The 18,906-nt window shown below is 38.3% G+C and overlaps 1 protein-coding gene across 2 annotated transcripts in view; it reads right to left on the bottom strand.

Annotated features, from left to right (window-relative positions):
- Positions 1-18,906, bottom strand: part of AKAP9 (A-kinase anchoring protein 9) — a 161,214-nt gene that overhangs the window by 73,975 nt on the left and 68,333 nt on the right. For both annotated transcript variants that reach the window (XM_070787145.1, XM_070787147.1), the window contains exons 15-20: positions 12,566-12,662; positions 11,486-11,578; positions 3,449-3,799; positions 1,824-2,048; positions 580-720; positions 35-138 (exon numbers count right to left, since the gene is read on the bottom strand). In XM_070787145.1, the coding sequence (XP_070643246.1) occupies positions 35-138; positions 580-720; positions 1,824-2,048; positions 3,449-3,799; positions 11,486-11,578; positions 12,566-12,662 (1,011 nt within the window). The remainder of the gene's footprint in view (positions 1-34; positions 139-579; positions 721-1,823; positions 2,049-3,448; positions 3,800-11,485; positions 11,579-12,565; positions 12,663-18,906) is intronic.

Genomic DNA, 18,906 nt, shown 5'->3' with positions numbered 1-18,906 from the left:
ACTTTTCATTGAAAAAAATATGCATTCTGTATACCTTTCATTGGACACAATTTCAGGAGGCACCTCTTCAGGTTTTTTGTCCAATACCTTTTCTTTAAAGGTCTGTTCTTCAACTTCTCCTTGGTTTTCATTTCCATTCTGTTTTAAGTGTGCGTAAAGGTAGGGAGGACAAGACAGAAAGAAAATCTGTCATCTTGGAAATAGCATGTCATTCTTACATTGTTCTAAGGTAAAAAAGCAACCTCTGCGTGCAAAACAGATACTATCTGAAGTAATATTTAACTATATTTTATCAGGAGATTAACATTATCAGAAAACTGCATGCTATAATGTGACAATAAAGCTTGTTTGGTTACTGGGCTGCCTGGTGAAACAACAGTCATTGCTAAATCACTGTCAGATTCGAATTACCTTAAATGGAACGTAAAGCATCTTGACTCCACCTACCTTCAATGTAAACAATCACAAATATGTTAAGCTCAGACCTATAAAAAACACACTTCACACCAACAACAAAGACACACAGACCCCAGTGCATTGTGGGTCCACTGCTCCTAGGTGGGCCAAAGTCCATACTACCTGTGTTTGCGTACTGCTGTTGCGCAGCTCACAACACAGCTTCTCTCTTCCAGCTAGAGACAGCTGCTTTAGTGCTTCCAGCTCCTCTAAAAGCACCCTCTCTCTCTCTGAAACCAGGTTTTCATTATCTATTGAGGATCTCTAAATAAGAAAAAAGGTCATGAGAGAATATTGTTTGCGATAGAAAGGAAAGGCAGGAATATTAAGCAGATTTTCTTTTAACCCGCTAGAACCAACAGGCCTTGGTTCTACCCTGATTCATATCCCATGATTAGGGGGTTAAAAGCATATATCAAGTTCAATGCAAAATTTGAAACTTAAAAAAAAAAAGCTAATTAGGCCTAAATATTCATGAATTTTTACAGCTTAATTCATATTACTTTAATATGCCAGTTTTGCATTGAAAATTCAGAAGTTTCAAGTCACAAAATGCAACGAAGAAAAGCAAAATTAATTTTTCCAAATGTCTTATGTTCAACTCCCAATTTTCCTATTATTCTATATCTGAAACTATATTTCAAGAGTTCTCTATTTGTTGTCTTTTGTGTTAGCTTAACTTTTCAAAATAAATTGAATAAATTTGTTTTTATAGGAACTTATACATAAATATTTGCTTTTCTACAATGATTTTGTGAGTATATTACATACAGCAATTGATAAGATTTCAGTTCCCAAATACCAAGGAGTATGTAAATTTAGTCAAGAAAGTGGTTAAGAATATTATGCAAATTTGCATTTCTCAAATCAAGAAGAGATGTTTCCATGGATTAAGTTCCAGAAACATACTACTTCAGATTTCCATTCACAATTAAAAAGACAGATTAAAGATAGATAAAGGTAAACCATGGAGAAGCCAATTGGTAGACTCACAAATCTATAAATCAAAATAGGAAAGCTGAGTATCAACTGCACCTCAGCACAAAGAATTTCCCCAATTGCCAAAGTACTTTTGCCACGTATATACTCAATGGAAAGCCTAAAAACAAAAACCTCAGAACCACTTTTTCAGTGCCTAAAAAGGCAGATAAGTCAAATGGTAGAGAGACAGTGCTCTCCAAGGTTGGGTTAGGCACCCTTAACCCCTTAACAAGATCTTAGTCTCCTATACTGGTGGAGTCTGTTCCTGATGTTAAATATTCGTATTCATTCAGATCTCAGCAATAACTCTGACTTTAAAAAAAAAAAAAAGCTCTATAAAAACACTGCTTTTTAACTGGGGAGGGAAGGGACTCTTGGTCCCATACCTGAGCTAACTGTTCATTCAGCCTCTTAATCTCTTCTTGCAGCTGCTCCTGGTCTTCTCGCTGTCTCTCCATCTGCCGCATGTGTGCCTGCCTTAAAAGCTCTGTTGCCTGTTGATGTTCCTGGTACTGTCGTACAAGTTCCTGCCTCATATCTTCCAACTGTTCTTCATTTAACATCAGTTGTCTAGAAGCATCCATGCTTGATACCAAAATCTCATCATGGAGCTGTAATAGTTAAAAAAATCCAACTGTAAAACATTTTGTGGAAACCTATCGGCACTGATTTTTTAAAATACATATGAAAATAATTCTAATAGTAACCCCACAAAGCATGTCATTTTAAACTTCACATTATTAAACTAAAACATAAATAATTTAAAACATTTGTCTTTATAATTTCAAACCAATGTGAAGGTAATTATTATTATACATGTTGTTCTCCAAAAGCGAAATAGCTATCAGTTATTTTAGATGTAGTCTAAATCAAAGGGAGGAGAAGAATAAGGAAAGACACTCACGATTCCTCCTATTCGTGATGAATAACTATTATTCCTCTTGACATTTTATGAGGAAATAATATAAATGGAATTCTTCTATTTTAAAATTTAATTTACAAAATGAGAAATTTTATTTCTTTATATTACACAGTGGTCATCAGAGTACTGTAGAGAACTGCTTGATAAGAAACAATCTTCAGTAATGTTTATCTGGAAATAAAAGCCTTATATTCCACCTTCTCAAACTTGTAAGAAGTCAACACCTTATTGGATTTCAACAAGTCCTGAAAAGCTACACTTAAACAAATCATTCTGCCTCGAACAGTTGCTGGCAAGTTAAAGAGGTTTTGCACTTCAAAAAGAGTTGACATTTTATTTGAATATGTCTCTAAAAAGACATAACCTGTCATGAATATGAACAAAAAATTTGAATTATGATAATTTTAAAAGAAGTAGAATTTACTATGTTCTGTTACAGGCACAAGTTGAGGTACAGACCCTCCACTGATGAAAAAGTAAAGGGTATTAGTATATATATAGGAGACTGCTTTAAATTATCTTAAGTGGGCAGCTCTTTCCTTCTGATATTATCCTATTAAGCAAATATTTTATCATACATATTGCCAAATTATAGTATAATTTGAACTGACTGAGAATTAACGTGGGTACAACTTACAGTGAGCTTTTACCATGCACAATGTATGTAAGACAAACAGAAATATTATGAATCCGACCGGTTTTATCTAATAATAATATTAAGCCATTTATTCATACACTTTAAAAGTCACTTTTCCCTGGTGGCTCAGACGGTAAAGCGTCTGCCTACAATGTGGGAGACCTGGGTTCAATCCCTGGGTCAGGAAGGTCTCCTGGAGAAGGAAACGGCAACCCACTCCAGTACTCTTGCCTGGAAAATCCCATGGATGGTTGAACCTGGCAGGCTACAGTCCATGGGGTTGCAAAGAGTTGGACACGACTGAGCAACTTCACTTTCACTTTATAAGTCACAGGTCAAGACTGAACCGAATACTTATCTTCTCCATTAAGCAACATTACTGTTAATATTTTTATAGTGAGAAAAATCACAATTTTTTAAATAAAGTTTTATACTCAAGGAAGCGTACTTACAGATTCTCTGACCATAAATGTTCTATCTTTGGAGGACATTTCTTCTGAAATAGTCAGTTCAAAGTCCTTTGATTCCAGTATATCGTCGAGATGATCCTTGCTTGATAACAGAACTTCCTTTCCATCTTCTCCTAACTCCTTACTAAGTGGTTTACATTCTTCTTTAAATTTCCTGTCTGTTGCCTCAAAAGTCTGAAAACCAGCCTGACCTTGTGATAATTTCATTTCATTTAAGTAATGCTCTTGCTGACAGAGAGTAGATGCTTCTGATGATGGAGTATCTTCTTTTTCCCCAGATATTCTAGACAGTTCAGTTTGCTGAGCAAATGCTATACTCATTGACACAATGACCTGAAGAAATAAGGTAATCAAAAAGGATTCAGTTCAAGAAAGGATTAGATCTGTAAATACTAGCAAGAATTAGAAAAGCAAGTTTCCTCTTAAAAACTACATAAACTAGTAAAAAAGATGGCCTCATGCTTTTAAACTAAAAGAAATCTCAGCATAAAGTGATAAGAAGATAAAGATTCTGTTTTATAATGAATCTAATATCAAAGTGTTTTACTGCCTGCCTTTTTAAAATCAATAATTATAAAAAATTCTGCCTTACTATAACAGCAGTAAACGTTTGGTACAGAAATTAAAAAGGAAATAAAAGCCCTTATATTTCTCTCCTCCAAGAAAAATCACTATTAACACTTTAGTACATACATTTCCAAATCTTCTTCCTCTTCTTTACATTTAGATATGGATATAAATATAGACAAACATTTTTCTTAGTCATATTCTAATACTATAACCTGTTTTCATAACTATAGTAAGTATCTTTTCAAGTCAAGAAATTTCTATATAATTGTAAACGGGTTTAAAGTTTCATATTATACAGATTACTACAAATGTACTTAATCAACTATCTATGTTGGACATTCAGACTAACTCATCCTTAAGGCTGTTTTAAACACCGCTGTGATGAAAGCTTTTTAACCGTGTCATACACATATTCTTTCCAATTTACTTGCAGTAAATTTCCAGCAGTACAGCACCAGGTTTGTGTCATTAGTGAAACTGAGCGAGACCCTGTGGGGCTCCCCGGCATGGAAGCCTTTTTTGTCCCCATTTCCTGTAGGCAAAACTCCAGACTCCATGACCTTCCATGAGTTCCAAAGGGTAGATTCGAACAGTTGTTAGTCAAGGAAGGAGCAGCCAAGAAACAAGCTCAGGCTGGTTAACAGGACCAGAGAAGCTCTTCAAGATAAGGAGACCAACCACCTGAGAAGAGATGAAGGGAGTGCAAGTCCAGCTCACACACCCTCATCTTGTCAGAAACTCCATCCCTGAAACCACTGCTGTAAATAGCGTCTCCTGCACTGGCAGCTGGATTCTTTGCCACTGCGCCACCGGGGAAGCCCCACTGCTATAAAACCTCGCGTCAAATCCTCCCAGATTGGGACATACAGCTTTTGAGGGCAGGAGCCTGCTCTGTCTCCCATTGCCTGGCAAAGCAAGAAAGCTATCCTTTTCTATTTCACCCAAAACTCTGTCCCTGAGATTTATTAGTGGTATGCAAAGAAGCTGACCTTTTGGCATCATTGGTAAAATGATGATACAATTCAATCTAATCTATTTCACTTTCCACTTCAACTATGATCCTTAATTCCTGCTTATTTTAGTTCCACCCACCATAGGTACCTAGAAATTGTGACCAGCAGCCTTGGCTCTGAGAAGTCTAAGCCTCTGAGAACCAACTATTGTTCAGGCACTAAGTCATGTCTGACTCTTTTCGACTCCATGGACTACAGAATGCCAGGCTCCTCTATCCTCCACTATCTCTTGGCGTTTGCTCAAATTCACGTTCACTCAGTTGGTGACGCTATCTGACCATCTCATCCTCTGCCGCCCTCTTCTCCTTTTGCCTTCAATCCTTCTCAGCATCAGGGTCTTTTAGAATGAGTCAGCTTCTTGCATCAGGTGGCCAAAGTATTGGAGCTTCAGCTTCAGCGTCAGTCCTTCCAATGAAGATTCAGGACTGATTCCTTTAGGATTGACTGGTTTGATCTCCATGCAGTACCAGGGACTCTCAAGAGTCTCCTCCAACACCAGTTTTCAAAAGCATCAGTTCTTCAGTGCTCAAACAAAAATGTGATGAGATGTTAGGTCACAAATGAAATTTTTTAAAAATTGGTCATTATAAAGATCACTTTCTTTTGTATACATATTTAGAATAGAAATGGATAACAAATAATTAAAAGAACCATGTGTTTTGGAAACTAAAAAACCAACCAACCAACCAAACATAAAAACCAAGCCTAGACTAACTACCTTGTAATTCTCTCCTTTCTATTCACCACCATACCATCTAACCAAATTCCACCTGTGTTTACAATTAACTCTGCCTAGTCTGTGTCTGTGCAGCTGAACTTAACTGAGAAGAAAAATGAAAAAACAAGCTGACTGGTCTTACTTTAACATCATAACCACTATCCTTGAAATGAGCCCTTAGTAATATGGGCGATTCTACCCAATTTCCCTTGTCGTTTCCATTTCTTATTCCTTCTCTTAGCCCTTTGCTTTCTCCTTAAAGCTCCAACATCATCTCTTCCTTTCTCATTCTCAGGTGCTGAGTTCGCTTTTTACTTTACTGAGAAAAACAGAAGTAATCAGAAAAGAACTTCCACAGTCTCCAAATACTTCATCTGAAAACATACCTGAATCATGAGTCAAATATTCTTACCTTCCTTCCTGTTTCAATGAATTAGAACTACCATGCTTCAACCTAATGGCAGCTTTTCAGGAGATCTGCAACTCTTCTCATCTACTCAAGGACACTGCTCCAGCAACTATTCCACTCTTTAAATCAGCTATTTTTTTCCCCTTCTCTCCTCAATCGCTTCTATCAGCATAGAAACAGGATGTGGTATCTTTCATCTTAAACAAAAACAAAACAGCAACAACAATCTACCACTCGGTTCCCTACATCACTCTTTAATTAGCACTGTACTTCTCTCCTCTTTAAAAACAACTCAGAATAATTCATTTCTTCATTCTTCTCCTTCACTCTCTCTCAAATCAAATCTAATCAGTTTGTCTCTACCATTCCATCAAATGTGTTCTTGTGAAAGTCACCGATGATTGCACACTGTAAAATCCAAGGGTTAATTTGCAGTTCCAACCTTTCAAGACTTTATCAGAAACACCTGACAAAGTTTAATACATTCTCAATAAATTGTCATCACTGGCTTCTCTGATGCAATCTTTGGTCATGTCCACATATAATGCACCACTTCTTCATTTCCTTTGTTCCTCCTCACTTCTCTGCCCTCAAACAGTGGCCCCCTCTGGGCTCAGTTTCCAGACCCCTTCTCCATTTACACTCACTAGATTAATAGTTTTCAATATTTCTTACTGTAACCATGGTAAATATACATATACAACAAAAATAAAACATTTTATACTGTGACCCAAGTTCTTGTGTGTCTGTTTTATATAACTGAATGTTTCCATTAATATAAAAATCCTGTACCAAACCAAATTTAATTTCATGCCTTAAAAAGAAGTTATAACACCACAGTTTGAAAAACACAACTCTAGATGCTACCGTATTTCCATGTCAAGTTTTATCTTACTTCCTGAACTCTAGATTTATACATCCAATCATTTTCTCATCCCTTATATTTACATATTTAATGACTGTTTTTCATTTAATGGATCAAAATTTGAATATTAAGTTACCCACTCCCCTTCAGAAACTACTCCTTTGTATTTGTTTTCATCCTACATCTAACACCTAAGTAACTCCATTCTTCCAGGTGCTTAGATCAAATTACCTGCAGTACTATCTTCCCTTGAAGGGAAAGTCCTTCCCCTCTTTCCCTGTATTTCCTCTTCCTATATCCAGTTACATCTGCTGAGGATATAAATCTGTACCAGGGTTTCACAATATTTCTCCAAATGGAACCCATGAATACAAAGGTCACAGGACTGAATGAAACCATCCTCCAACTCGGCAATGCTGGCAGTTGGGTAGGTGGCTCCCAAACTCTTGCCAATTCTCCATGGACACCTCTTGGAGACATCCACTGGAAAACTGCTGACTTTCTCTTTTGCATCCTACTTTCTTAAAAGGATCAATCTGTTATCTTCATGATTTACTCTCCCAGTGACATCTGGACTCTCCCCTCATGACAGTTCAAAAGTGAGGTCTTCTGTGATTACCCTATATAAAACAAAAGCACCTCACTCCCCATGGAATCTTCTAGTCTTATTACCTTGGTTCATTTTTCTCTTCATAGTATCTATTACTCTTGTACATTGTCTATTTGCACCAACTAGATAAAAGGTCAGGGCTTCACAGGTGGCTCATTAGGAAAGAATTAGTACAGAACTCGTGGGTTCAATCCCTGGGTTGGGAAGATGTCCCAGAGAAGGAAATGGCAACCCACTCCAGTATTCTTATGGGGGATAGAGAAGTCTAGCGGGCTAGAGTCCATGGGGACACAAGAGTTGGACATGACTTAGTGACCGCACAATAACAACAGATGTAAGGTCTACAGGAGCAATGATTTCATCTATTTTTCTTCTGCTATACCCTGCACTCAGAACACTGCTTGGCAGTGAAATGAACTGTTAATGAATGTCTATTTTTCAATAGTACATACCCAAATCACAGGGTGAATCTAATGTTATCTATGTTAGCAATCACTACCTCTACTGCTTTCTTCTTTATACTCTGTGCTTTTAAAACAATGTTTCTCAATATTTTTCTAACTTCTTATAGGGTTGAGCATAACCCCATCTGTTCTGGTGACTAATATAAACAGTATGTCCTATTCTGGGGCTTCACTGGTGGCTCACATAGTACAGAATCTGCCTGCAATGCAGAGGACGTGGGTTTGCTCCCTGGGTCAGGAAGATCCCCTGGAGAAGAGAATGGTTACCCACTCCAGTATTCTTGCCTGGAGAATTCCACAGACAGAGGAGCCTGGCAGGCTACAGATCATTGGGTCCCAAGTACAGGACACCACTGAGCAACTTTCATTTTTCATAAACTATTCTAGGATCAACCTGGGCCATGATGTGTTGTTTCTTGGATCACAGTATTGGGTTGGCCAAAAAGTTCATTTGGGATTTTCTGTAACATGTTATGGGAAAAATGAATAAACTTTGTGGCCAATTCAATACCTTGGCTGCCTCTGGAATGGTCTTTATTGACCTGTACTCTAGTAATCTGCTATAAGCTTGATGAATGATGCTTCACAAAACATATTTATATCATCATCATTATCACAGTAGTGAGACTACTTCAAAAGATGTCATTTATGAGTCTTTATTATCTTCTAGGTGTCTTACGGCATCCAGTCCCATCCCTTCATGGCAAATACATGGGAAAACAATGGAAAAAGTGACAGACTTTATTTTCTTGGGCTCCAAAATCACTGCAGATGGTGACTGCAGCCATGAAATTAAAAGACGCTTGCTCCTTGGAAGAAAAACTATGACAAACCAAGACAGCATATTAAAAAGCAGAGACGTTACTTGCTAACAAAGGTCCATATATATAGTTGAAGCTATGGTTTTTCCAGTAGTCACGTATGGATGTGAAAGTTGGACCATAAAGAAGGCTGAGCACCAAAGAATTGCTGTTTTTGAATTGCTGGAGTTGGAGAAGACTCTTCAGAGTCTGTTGGACTGCAAGGAGATCAAACCAGTCAACCCTAAAGGAAATCAATCCTGAATAATCATTGGAAGGACTGATGCTGAGGCTGAAGCTCCAATCCTTTGGCCACCTGATGCAAAGAGCTGACTCATTGGAAAAGACCCTGATGCTGGGAAAGATTGAAGGTAGGAGGAAAGGGGACAGCAAAGGATGAGATGGTTGGATGGCATCTCGGACTCAATGGACATGAGTTTGAGCAAGCTCCAGGAGATGGTGAAGGACAGGAAAGCCTGGTGTGCTGCAGTCCATGTGGTGGCAGAGTCAGGCACTATTGAGCAACTGAACAATATAACACAAAATAGGTGCCTTCTGTATTAGCTCATTGAACCTTCACAAGAATTACTATTACTTCTATTATTCTCCTCTTTTAACGTAGAGGGAACTGAGACTGACTGGTTAAGTAACTTTCCTAAGACTGCAAATCTAATCCTATCCCAAACCTCATATTATTAACTGCTATACTAGGATGCCCTGCTACAAACACTTCACTTGAGAAATTTATGTAAGAGGTAAGTAAAAGAGAAAACCTTGCAATTCTCTAAAAGAACCAGATAGTGAGAACTGTATAAAAGTGATGGTGCTTCACTTTTTTTTTTTAAGGTTTTTTTGACCATTTTAAATCTTTATTGAATTTGTTACATTGTTGTTTCTGTTTTTTTTTTTGGCCACAAGCCATGTGAGATATAAGCTCCATGACCAGGGATTGAACCTGAAGCCCCTGCACTGGAAGAAGTCTTAACCACTGGACTGCCAGAGGAGGAGTCCTGGTGCCTCACTGTTTGCTTTGAACAAAATTATTCAATTCAAATATGGAAGTGAGTAGGTCCTTATGGCCCACATATTTCCTTGAGTATTGACCACCTCATCTAATTTATGTTTAATCTAATTCTTCATGCATTTCCTGTAAATTCTATCCCTCCTTCAATAAAACGCATATACTCCAGTAGGACTGTTACACTAGAACAGTTTAAAAACTATAAAAAACAAGCAAGACAAACTCAGAATCAACTATTCCAAAATAAGAACCCAAACAGGAATATGCATTTTAAGAGACTTCAGAGACAAAGAAATGGAATCATAATGGTATAGTAGGTAGTACACGTGGTATTCAGGAGTTTACAAGAATAGTTCTGAGCATAGCAGCTAAGAGCATCTACAGTCATAAACATCATAGTCACTTCTGTTTTTTATTTGTTGGTTACTTTGGACTTGGATCCAGTACCCTAAGTTCAGCGGTTCCCTAAGCAGGGAAAGGTGACACAGTTTCCACCTGCTAGGTCAGTGGTGCAGAAGCAAGCAGGCTGCAAGCCCCCTAAAGAGGCACCTGGAGGAAGCCTTGTGGCCCCCTGGACTCCATGCATCCCCCAGGTCAAGCTCAGTAAAGCCACAGTCTACCTGTTCAGTTCCCCTTGGGCTCTCAGAGGAAGAACCCCACACTTACAGGAGACCACATTTGATCTCCCTTCTGGGGTCCAGATGCGTTTCTGAGCCAAGTTTTTCCAGAATCCATCACTTTGTGGTAAGCAGGAGAGTGATTGTCTTCGGTTATACATTCTGCCTGCAGGTGAAAATTCTCTCCACCAAGATTCCCACAAAGCCCAAGGCTCTCTTTCCTGTGGACTACAGCAGCCTTTCTCCCTCAGGAGAAGGATGAAGGAATGAAATTGGGTACAGGCTTCCATCAATCCCTAAATAATCCCTATATTTCAGGAAACAGACTTTGCAGATGGCTGAGTGGTAAAGAATACGCCTGGTAATAGAGGAGACACAGAGATGTGAGTTTGATCCCTGGGTCGGGAGATCTCCTGGAGGAGGAAATGGCAACCCACTTCAGTATTCCTGCCTGGAAAATTCCATGGACAGAGGAGACTGGCAGGCCACAGTCCATGGGTCGCAAAGAGTTAGAGACCACTGAGTGACTGAGCATGCACACATGTACTACTGCTCTGGGAGAAGGCAGGCAAAACTGTTTTAATATAAAAGACCAAGCACTTCCTTTCTCATTTCCTATCACATCCTCCACCTTTAAGGAAGGCCAAACTCCTTCCTATGGTACTACTCACAAGGTAATAAATTTATAACTCCGACAAGTTTCTAACTGCTATTCTACATCAAGAGACGAATGCTTTTCTCATAGAAAAATTCACAGAACGTTCCATTCTAAGGCAACTGTGGATAGTTACAGTATCTGACAACTTAAAGGAGCTACATGTAAAATTTACAACAAAAACCAGTGCTTTATCATCAATAAAATCTATCTTTTTTTGAAGGCTCAAAGAGAATACAGACAACAAAATTATCTTTCAAATAAACTATAAACTTACCTTAGCTACTTCTTCTTCTAATCGTTCTTGGTACTGTTTTTCCAGCAACTTAACCATATTTGTTTCCTTTTCCACTCCAAATTCACCAGAATACTAAATTAAAAAGCAAATATGACATATTTATTTATACTAATTATACAACACTTATTTTTAAACTTCTCAAAAGATTTCTATTCTTTAGAAAATTTCTTAAAAGCTTTAATAAGTAAATAAATTGCTGCTCTATTAAAAGCAATAGTTCTAGTGAATAATTCTACTAAATTAATTGTACTTACTCTTGTGAAGTTTAAAATGCAAACTGAGAAGCATGCTTACAATTACTAATGTACAGTTCTAGAGCGGGGGAAGAAAAGATATTACTTAAGAACTAAAAATTTACTGAATGAAGCCCAGGGTTTTACAGTTATGTTTGGGAAAAGTGGCCACAAATTGGGAATATACACAGTGTTGAGGAGAGGCAAAAGGTGGTTTGACTAGATCAGATATACTGGAAAAGATGAGGGACTTTTTCTATACTGTATGGCCTGTGCTGAAAAAAGCCTTATCCAATGTCCTAGCCCTAGCGTATTGAATTCTGGGAATTCCTAAAGAATAGTCTAGAGATAGTCTAGTTCAACTTCTCATGGTAGGAAGAAAAGCTGTTTCTCTTTTTTGAAACTAATTTCTTGTAAAGTTCAGGGCACTGAAATTAACTTGCTATATAGCCCATGTTATATAAAACAAGACAAATTTTAAATTAGAATATATTTAGGGGGAAAAAAAACCTCTCAATTTTAACTTTTTTGTGTTTTTCCTATGCTATGAAAGTACATCAGGCTTCCAAAGTGGCACTAATGGTAAAAAACCCGTCTGCCAATGCAGGAGACTCGGGTTCAATCCCTGGGTTGGGAAGATCCCCTGGAGGAGGCAATGGAAACCCATTCCAGTATATCAAATTTCTTCACTTATATATTCTTCTGGATCTTTATTTTCATTTTTACTATACTTAATTCTCAGCAACTATTTATTGAGTAATTAAATCACATACATAAAAATGATAGTAACAAAATACAATTAGTGTACATAACAGTTTAAAAATACCTCTGCAGCGCCATCAATGTTCTGTTCTAGACAACTTGCTGGGTATGTTGCTTTCTGTACATCAGACTCAGTAATTACCACTGAATCAACGAAGAAGCTAAATATAAACAAAAGAGGATGAAGGGATTAGTGTTGTGTGTGAATTTTACTGTTAGTAAATCTACAGCATGCATAAAATGTGTGTTGGGGCAGTGGGGTTTTGTAACATAACTCATTATTTTTGACTACTTTTTTCACTTAAAAGTAAAGCAGCAGAATTACATAAATATTTAACAGATTATCCCTGAGTTTTATGCCATTTTATAAGTCTACTACAAATGTATGACATGGAGCTGTTTATAAGTATAGATATTTTTAAAAAGTTACCTATACTATTATTGAGGAAGCAAAGTTTACAAAATCTCATTTTTATTAAAAATTTACACACACATGCAGAGTGAAAAAATTCTGGAAGAATACATATAAAAAGTAACAGTGATTACCTCCAGTGGAATAGAGGCGTAGTGACAGTGAGAAACATTCTTAATTTTATTCATAACTACTTCTGAAATTTTTAGTTTTTCATGTATTCATGTATTTTTTGGTATTCACGTCTTTATTCTGTATTGTATTGGGTCACTTCTAAATGTTCACTACAACAAATAATGCTAAAATAGAGATCTCATAAATGCATCTCTGCATACATCTATAGATGTTTCTACATGATAAAATCTTATAATTTTAATTTTTAAAATTTTAACATGCCATATTTGAAAAAGTTACATTAATTTAATTCCATAATCATACAATTTAAGTATTTTCTCAAAACTTCAACAACAGAGAGTCTCAACGACCTTAAAACTTTCTTAGAAGATGTATGTCTTTATTTTTGAGATTATACATTTTTTCAAATAGGAATGTACGAAGAAGTAGCATTCTTTGTGTTACTGGCCATAAAAGTTTCCTCTGTTGTGAACTCCCTATACATCTTCTATATTCATGTTAAATTATCATAAAAACTCATGTTTCTTGTCTTTATTCTCTGCCCTTTCCTGGTTCATTTATCTTTTTTATTATTTCATCTGTTTCCTCACAGCTTCGTGCAAACACTGTTCTGACCCTTTGCTTCATTTCTCATTTTCACAGCCCATGAAAGATCCCCCAGATCATTCATCCAGCTACAGAGACTCAAAAAAAAAAAAAAAAAAAAAAATGCTTCCGAGTTCACAATGACTTAATTTCGTAGCTTTACAGCCTTTGAAAATGTTTATCCCAAATTCAAAAAAACAGACTAGCTGAAATCAAATTCACTGTTTCTATCTTATAATTAAGGTCCTAACCTTCCACCTGCATGATTTCTTTACATATATTAATACATCATAAGCCTTCACATTCTCTAGCTCAAACAATACAGGTCATCTTTCCTCTGTTTTGCTCCAAAGATTCCTTCCATCCCAACATCTCACAGTCGTCCCTTTATTTCCATTTCCCCTGGAGCCAATGCAAAAAGCATCATTACAGAAATGTGCAGCGATGGGCACTGAAAAATGCCACACATTCATGGCTTTAAATTCCAGCACTTTGGCTGTCTCATCATGTTATATTCCCCAATCACTAAAGAAATTATTGTTCTATGAATAAATATTATTTCAATGATTGTACTGAAGTCCCTTGAGGTAAGTGAAGTGAAGTGTCAGTTGCTCAGTTGTGTCTGACTCTTTCTGACCCCAGGGACTATACAGTTCATGGAATTCTCCAGGTCAGAATACTGGAGAGGGTAGCCGTTCCCTTCTCCAGGGGATCTTCCCAACCCAGGGATTGAACCCAGGTCTTCCACTCTGCAGGCGGATTCTTTACAAGCTGAGCCATGAGGGAAGCCCAAGAATGCTACAGTGGGTAGCCTATCCCTTCTCCAGGAGATCTTCCTGACCCAGGAATCAAACTCGGGTCTCTGCATTGCAGGCAGATTCTTTACTATCTGAGCTACCAAGGAAGCCCCTTGAGGTAAAGGGTCACTTTACAAACATCTAAAGTTTTCTCCACAACATTTAGCCAATTCTCTTTGCAGTCACAGGACTGGAAAAGGATGTTTTCATTCCAATCCCAAAGAAAGGCAATGCCAAAGAATGTTCAAACTACCGCACAATTGCACTCATCTCACACGCTAGCAAAGTAATGCTCAAAATTCTCCAAGCCAGGCTTCAACACTATGTGAACCGAGAACTTCCAGATGTTCAAGCTGGATTTAGAAAAGGCAGAGGAACCACAGATCCAATTGCCAACATCCGTTGGATCATGAAAAAAGCAAGAGAGTTTCAGAAAAACATCTACTTCTGCTTTACTGATTACGCCAAAGACTTTGACTCTGTAGATCACAAAAAATGGCAGAAAATTCTTCAAGAGAGAGGAATACAGACCACCTGACCTGACTTCTGAGGAACCTGCATGCAGGTCAAGAAGCAACAGTTAGAAATGGACATGGAACAACGGACTGGTTCCAAATAGGGAAAGGAGTATGTCAAGGCTGTATATTGTCACTCTGCTTATTTAACTTATATGCAGAGTCCGTCATGTGAAATGCTGGGCTGGATGAAGCACAAGTTGGAATCAAGATTGCTGGGAGAAATATCAATAACCTCAGATGACACAACCCTTATGGCAGAAAGTAAAGAGCAACTAAAGAGCCTCTTGATGAAGGTGAAAGAAGAGAGTGAAAAAGTTGGCTTAAAACTCAACATTCAGAAAACTAAGATAATGGCATCCGGTTCCACCAGTTCAGTTCGGTTCAGTCGCTCAGTCGTGTCCAAGTCTTTGCGACCCCATGAACTGCAGCACACCAGGCCTCCCTGTTCATCACCAACTCCCAGAGTTCACTCAAACTCATGTCCATCAAGTCGGTGATGCCATCCAGACATCTCATCCTCTGTCGTCCCCTTCTCCTCCTGCCCTCAATCCCTCCCAGCGTCAGAGTCTTTTCCAATGAGTCAACTCTTCGTATGAGGTGGCCAAAGTACTGGAATTTCAGCCTTAGCATCATTCCTTCCAAAGAACACCCAGGGCTGATCTCCTTTAGAATGGACTGGTTGGATCTCCTTGCAGTCCAAGGGACTCTCAAGAGTCTTCCCCAACACCACAGTTCAAAAGCGTCAATTCTTCGGCACTCAGCTTTCTTCACAGTCCAACTCTCACATCCACACATGACCACTGGAAAAACCATAGCCTTGATTAGATGGACCTTTGTAGGCAATGTAATGTCTCTGCTTTTCAATATGCTATCTAGGTTGGTCATAACTTTCCTTCCAAGGAGTAAGCGTCTTTTAATTTCATGGCTGCAATCACCATCTGCAGTGATTTTGGAGCCCAAAAAATTCAAGTCTGACACTGTTTCCACTGTTTCCCCATCTATTTCCCATGAAGTGATGGGACCAGATGCCATGATCTTCGTTTTCTGAATGTTGAGCTTTAAGCCAACTTCTTCACTCTCCTCTTTCACTTTCATCAAGAGGCTGTTTAGTTCCTCTTCACTTTCTGCCATCAGGGTGGTGTCATCTGCATATCTGAGGTTATTGACATTTCTCCCGGCAATCTTGATTCCAGCTTGTGCTTCTTCCAGCCCAGCGTTTCTCATGATGTACTCTGCATATAAGTTAAATAAGCAGGGTGACAATATACAGCCTTGACGAACTCCTTTTCCTATTTGGAACCAGTCTGTTGTTCCATGTCCAGTTCTAACTGTTGCTTCCTGACCTGCATACAAATTTCTCAAGACGCAGATCAGGTGGTCTGGTATTCCCATCTCTTGAAGAATTTTCCACAGTTTATTGTGATCCACACAGGCAAAGGCCTTGGCATAGTCAATAAAGCAGAAGTAGATGTTTTTCTGGAACTCTCTTGCTTTTTCCATGATCCAGCAGATGTTGGCAATTTGATCTCTTGTTCCTCTGCCTTTTCTAAAACCAGCTTGAACATCTGGAAGTTCATGGTTCACGTACTGCTGAAGCCTGGCTTGGAGAATTTTGAGCATTACTTTACTAGCGTGTGAGATGAGTGCAACTGTGCAGTAGTTTGAGCATTCTTTGGCATTTCCTTTCTTGGGATTGGAATGAAAACTGACCTTTTCCAGTCCTGTGGCCACTGCTGAGTTTTCCAAATTTGTTGGCCTATTGAGTGCAGCACTTTCACAGCATCATCTTTTAGGATTTGAAATAACTCAACTGGAATTCCATCACCTCCACTAGCTTTGTTCGTGGTGATGCTTTCTAAGGCCCACTCGACTTCACATTCCAGGATGTCTGGCTCTAGGTGAGTGATCATACGATCGTGATTATCTTGTTTGTGAAGATCTCTTCTGTATAGTTCTTCTGTATATTCTTGCCTCCTCTTCTTAATATCTTCTGCTTCTGTTAGGTCCAAAGCATTTTTGTCCTTTATCGAGCCCATCTTTGCATGAAATGTTCCACTGGTATCTCTAATTTTCTTGAAGAGATCTCTAGTCTTTCCCATTCTGTTGTTTTCCTCTATTTCTTTCACTTCATGGCAAATAAATGGGGAAACTATGGAAACAGTGAGATATTTTATATTTTTGGGCTCCAAAATCACTGCAGTCATGAAATTAAAAGATACTTGCTCCTTGGAAGAAAAGCTATGACCAACCCAGACAGCGTATTAAAAAGCAGAGACATTACTCTGCCAACAAAAGTACATCTAGTCAAAATTATGGATTTTCCAGTAGTCACGTATGAATGTGAGAGCTGGACTATTAAGAAAGCTGAGCACCAAAGAATTGATGCTTTTGAACTGTGGTGTTGGAGAAGACTCTTGAGAGTCCCTTGGACTGCAAGGACATCAAATCAGTTAGACCTAAAGGAAATCAGTCCTGAATATTCATTGGAAGGACTGATGCTGAAGCTGAAGCTCCAATACTTTGCCCACCTGATGGGAAGAACTGTCTCCTTGAAAAAGACCCTAATGCTGGGAAAGATTGAAGGCAGGAGGAGAAGGGGATGACAGAGGATGAGATGACTGGATGGCATCACCAACATGAGTTTGAGCAAGCTCTGGCAGTCTGTGATGGACAGGGAAGCCTGGTGTGCTGCAGTCCATGGGGTTGCAAAGAGTCGGACACGACTGAGTGACTGTACTGACTTTCCAGTCGTGGTTTCTTTTAACCCTCATGGTCTTAAGGTAGTTTTTACCCTCAATATTATGGGTTTTGATACATGGGTTTTAAAGAGGTGGCTCAGTGGTAAAGAATCCACCTGCCAATGCAGAAGATGTGAGTTCAATTCCTGAGTTGGGAAGATCCCCTGCAGAAGGAAATGGCAACCATTCCAATATTCTTCTTGGAGAATCCCATGGACAGAAGAGCCTGGTGGGCTGCAGTCCGTGGGGTCACAAAAGGTTGGACGCGACTGAGGACAGCACATATTACCTAAACTTGCTTAAATATCTGCCTAAGATCAAATGGCGGCTCAAGGGTCCAACTGGTAGTCAAATACAGGTTTGGCTGTTTCAACTCCATACTATTGCTCTAAGAGGCTTCAAGCATAACATTACCAAATATTTGTTAAATGAATGACAATTATTTTTCATAAACTATTTCAAGTCTATATTAGAAGAACAATATACTCTTTATTCAAAAAGCGCTACAGCTGTTTCCAAATATGTAGTGATATTTCACAAGAAATAACTTTAATTACATGTTCATAGGGGAAAATATGGCAGTCAATAAACCTCACTGGTGGGGTCTGAGAGAAAACTAATGGTTTTGGTTGAAAGGTACTGTTAATATATTTCGATTGTGCATTTCAGAAACTCTGAAGAGCACAATAAGCTTGCAAAAGCCCAAGTGTAGGAACAGCGAAGTAGATCTACTCTTCCAGAGCTCTTCCTTTTCTTCATGCTTCAGAGAGAAAACATCACTAATTAAAGGAAGGCTACTTGAAATACGTTAAATGGTTATGAGTTCTTGTTATCCACCTATTTTCTTTCATATCAAAGAATCTAAAGTAATAGTATCCAAGTGTCAATCTATGGACTGCCTGCATCATAATTATCTTGTTATAAATACAAATGACCAGAGTCTATGTCAAAGCTATTGAATCTACTCATGCTTCAAATGTAAAATCCAGTAATCTGCAATTTTACGTAGTCGAAAAATAGTATTAAATTTCAAAAACCTCCAATGTTTTCGATGCATCATAAAGTTTGGGAACCAATGACTTCAAATAAAACGCAAGCTTTGTAAGGCTCTGCCAATGTGGGATAAATAATTCCAAAGCCTATATACAGAGGCTGAATGAAAGCAGCAGAAGCAGAGTGCTTCCAAAGAAGTGAGGAAACAGTGGTTTGTCTTCAACACA

The sequence above is a fragment of the Bos indicus genome, chromosome 4 (genome assembly GCF_029378745.1).
Source record: "Bos indicus isolate NIAB-ARS_2022 breed Sahiwal x Tharparkar chromosome 4, NIAB-ARS_B.indTharparkar_mat_pri_1.0, whole genome shotgun sequence".
Lineage (NCBI taxonomy): Eukaryota > Metazoa > Chordata > Mammalia > Artiodactyla > Bovidae > Bos > Bos indicus.
The sequence above is the reverse complement of the archived record's forward strand: the minus strand, read 5'-3'. Positions and strand labels throughout refer to the sequence as shown.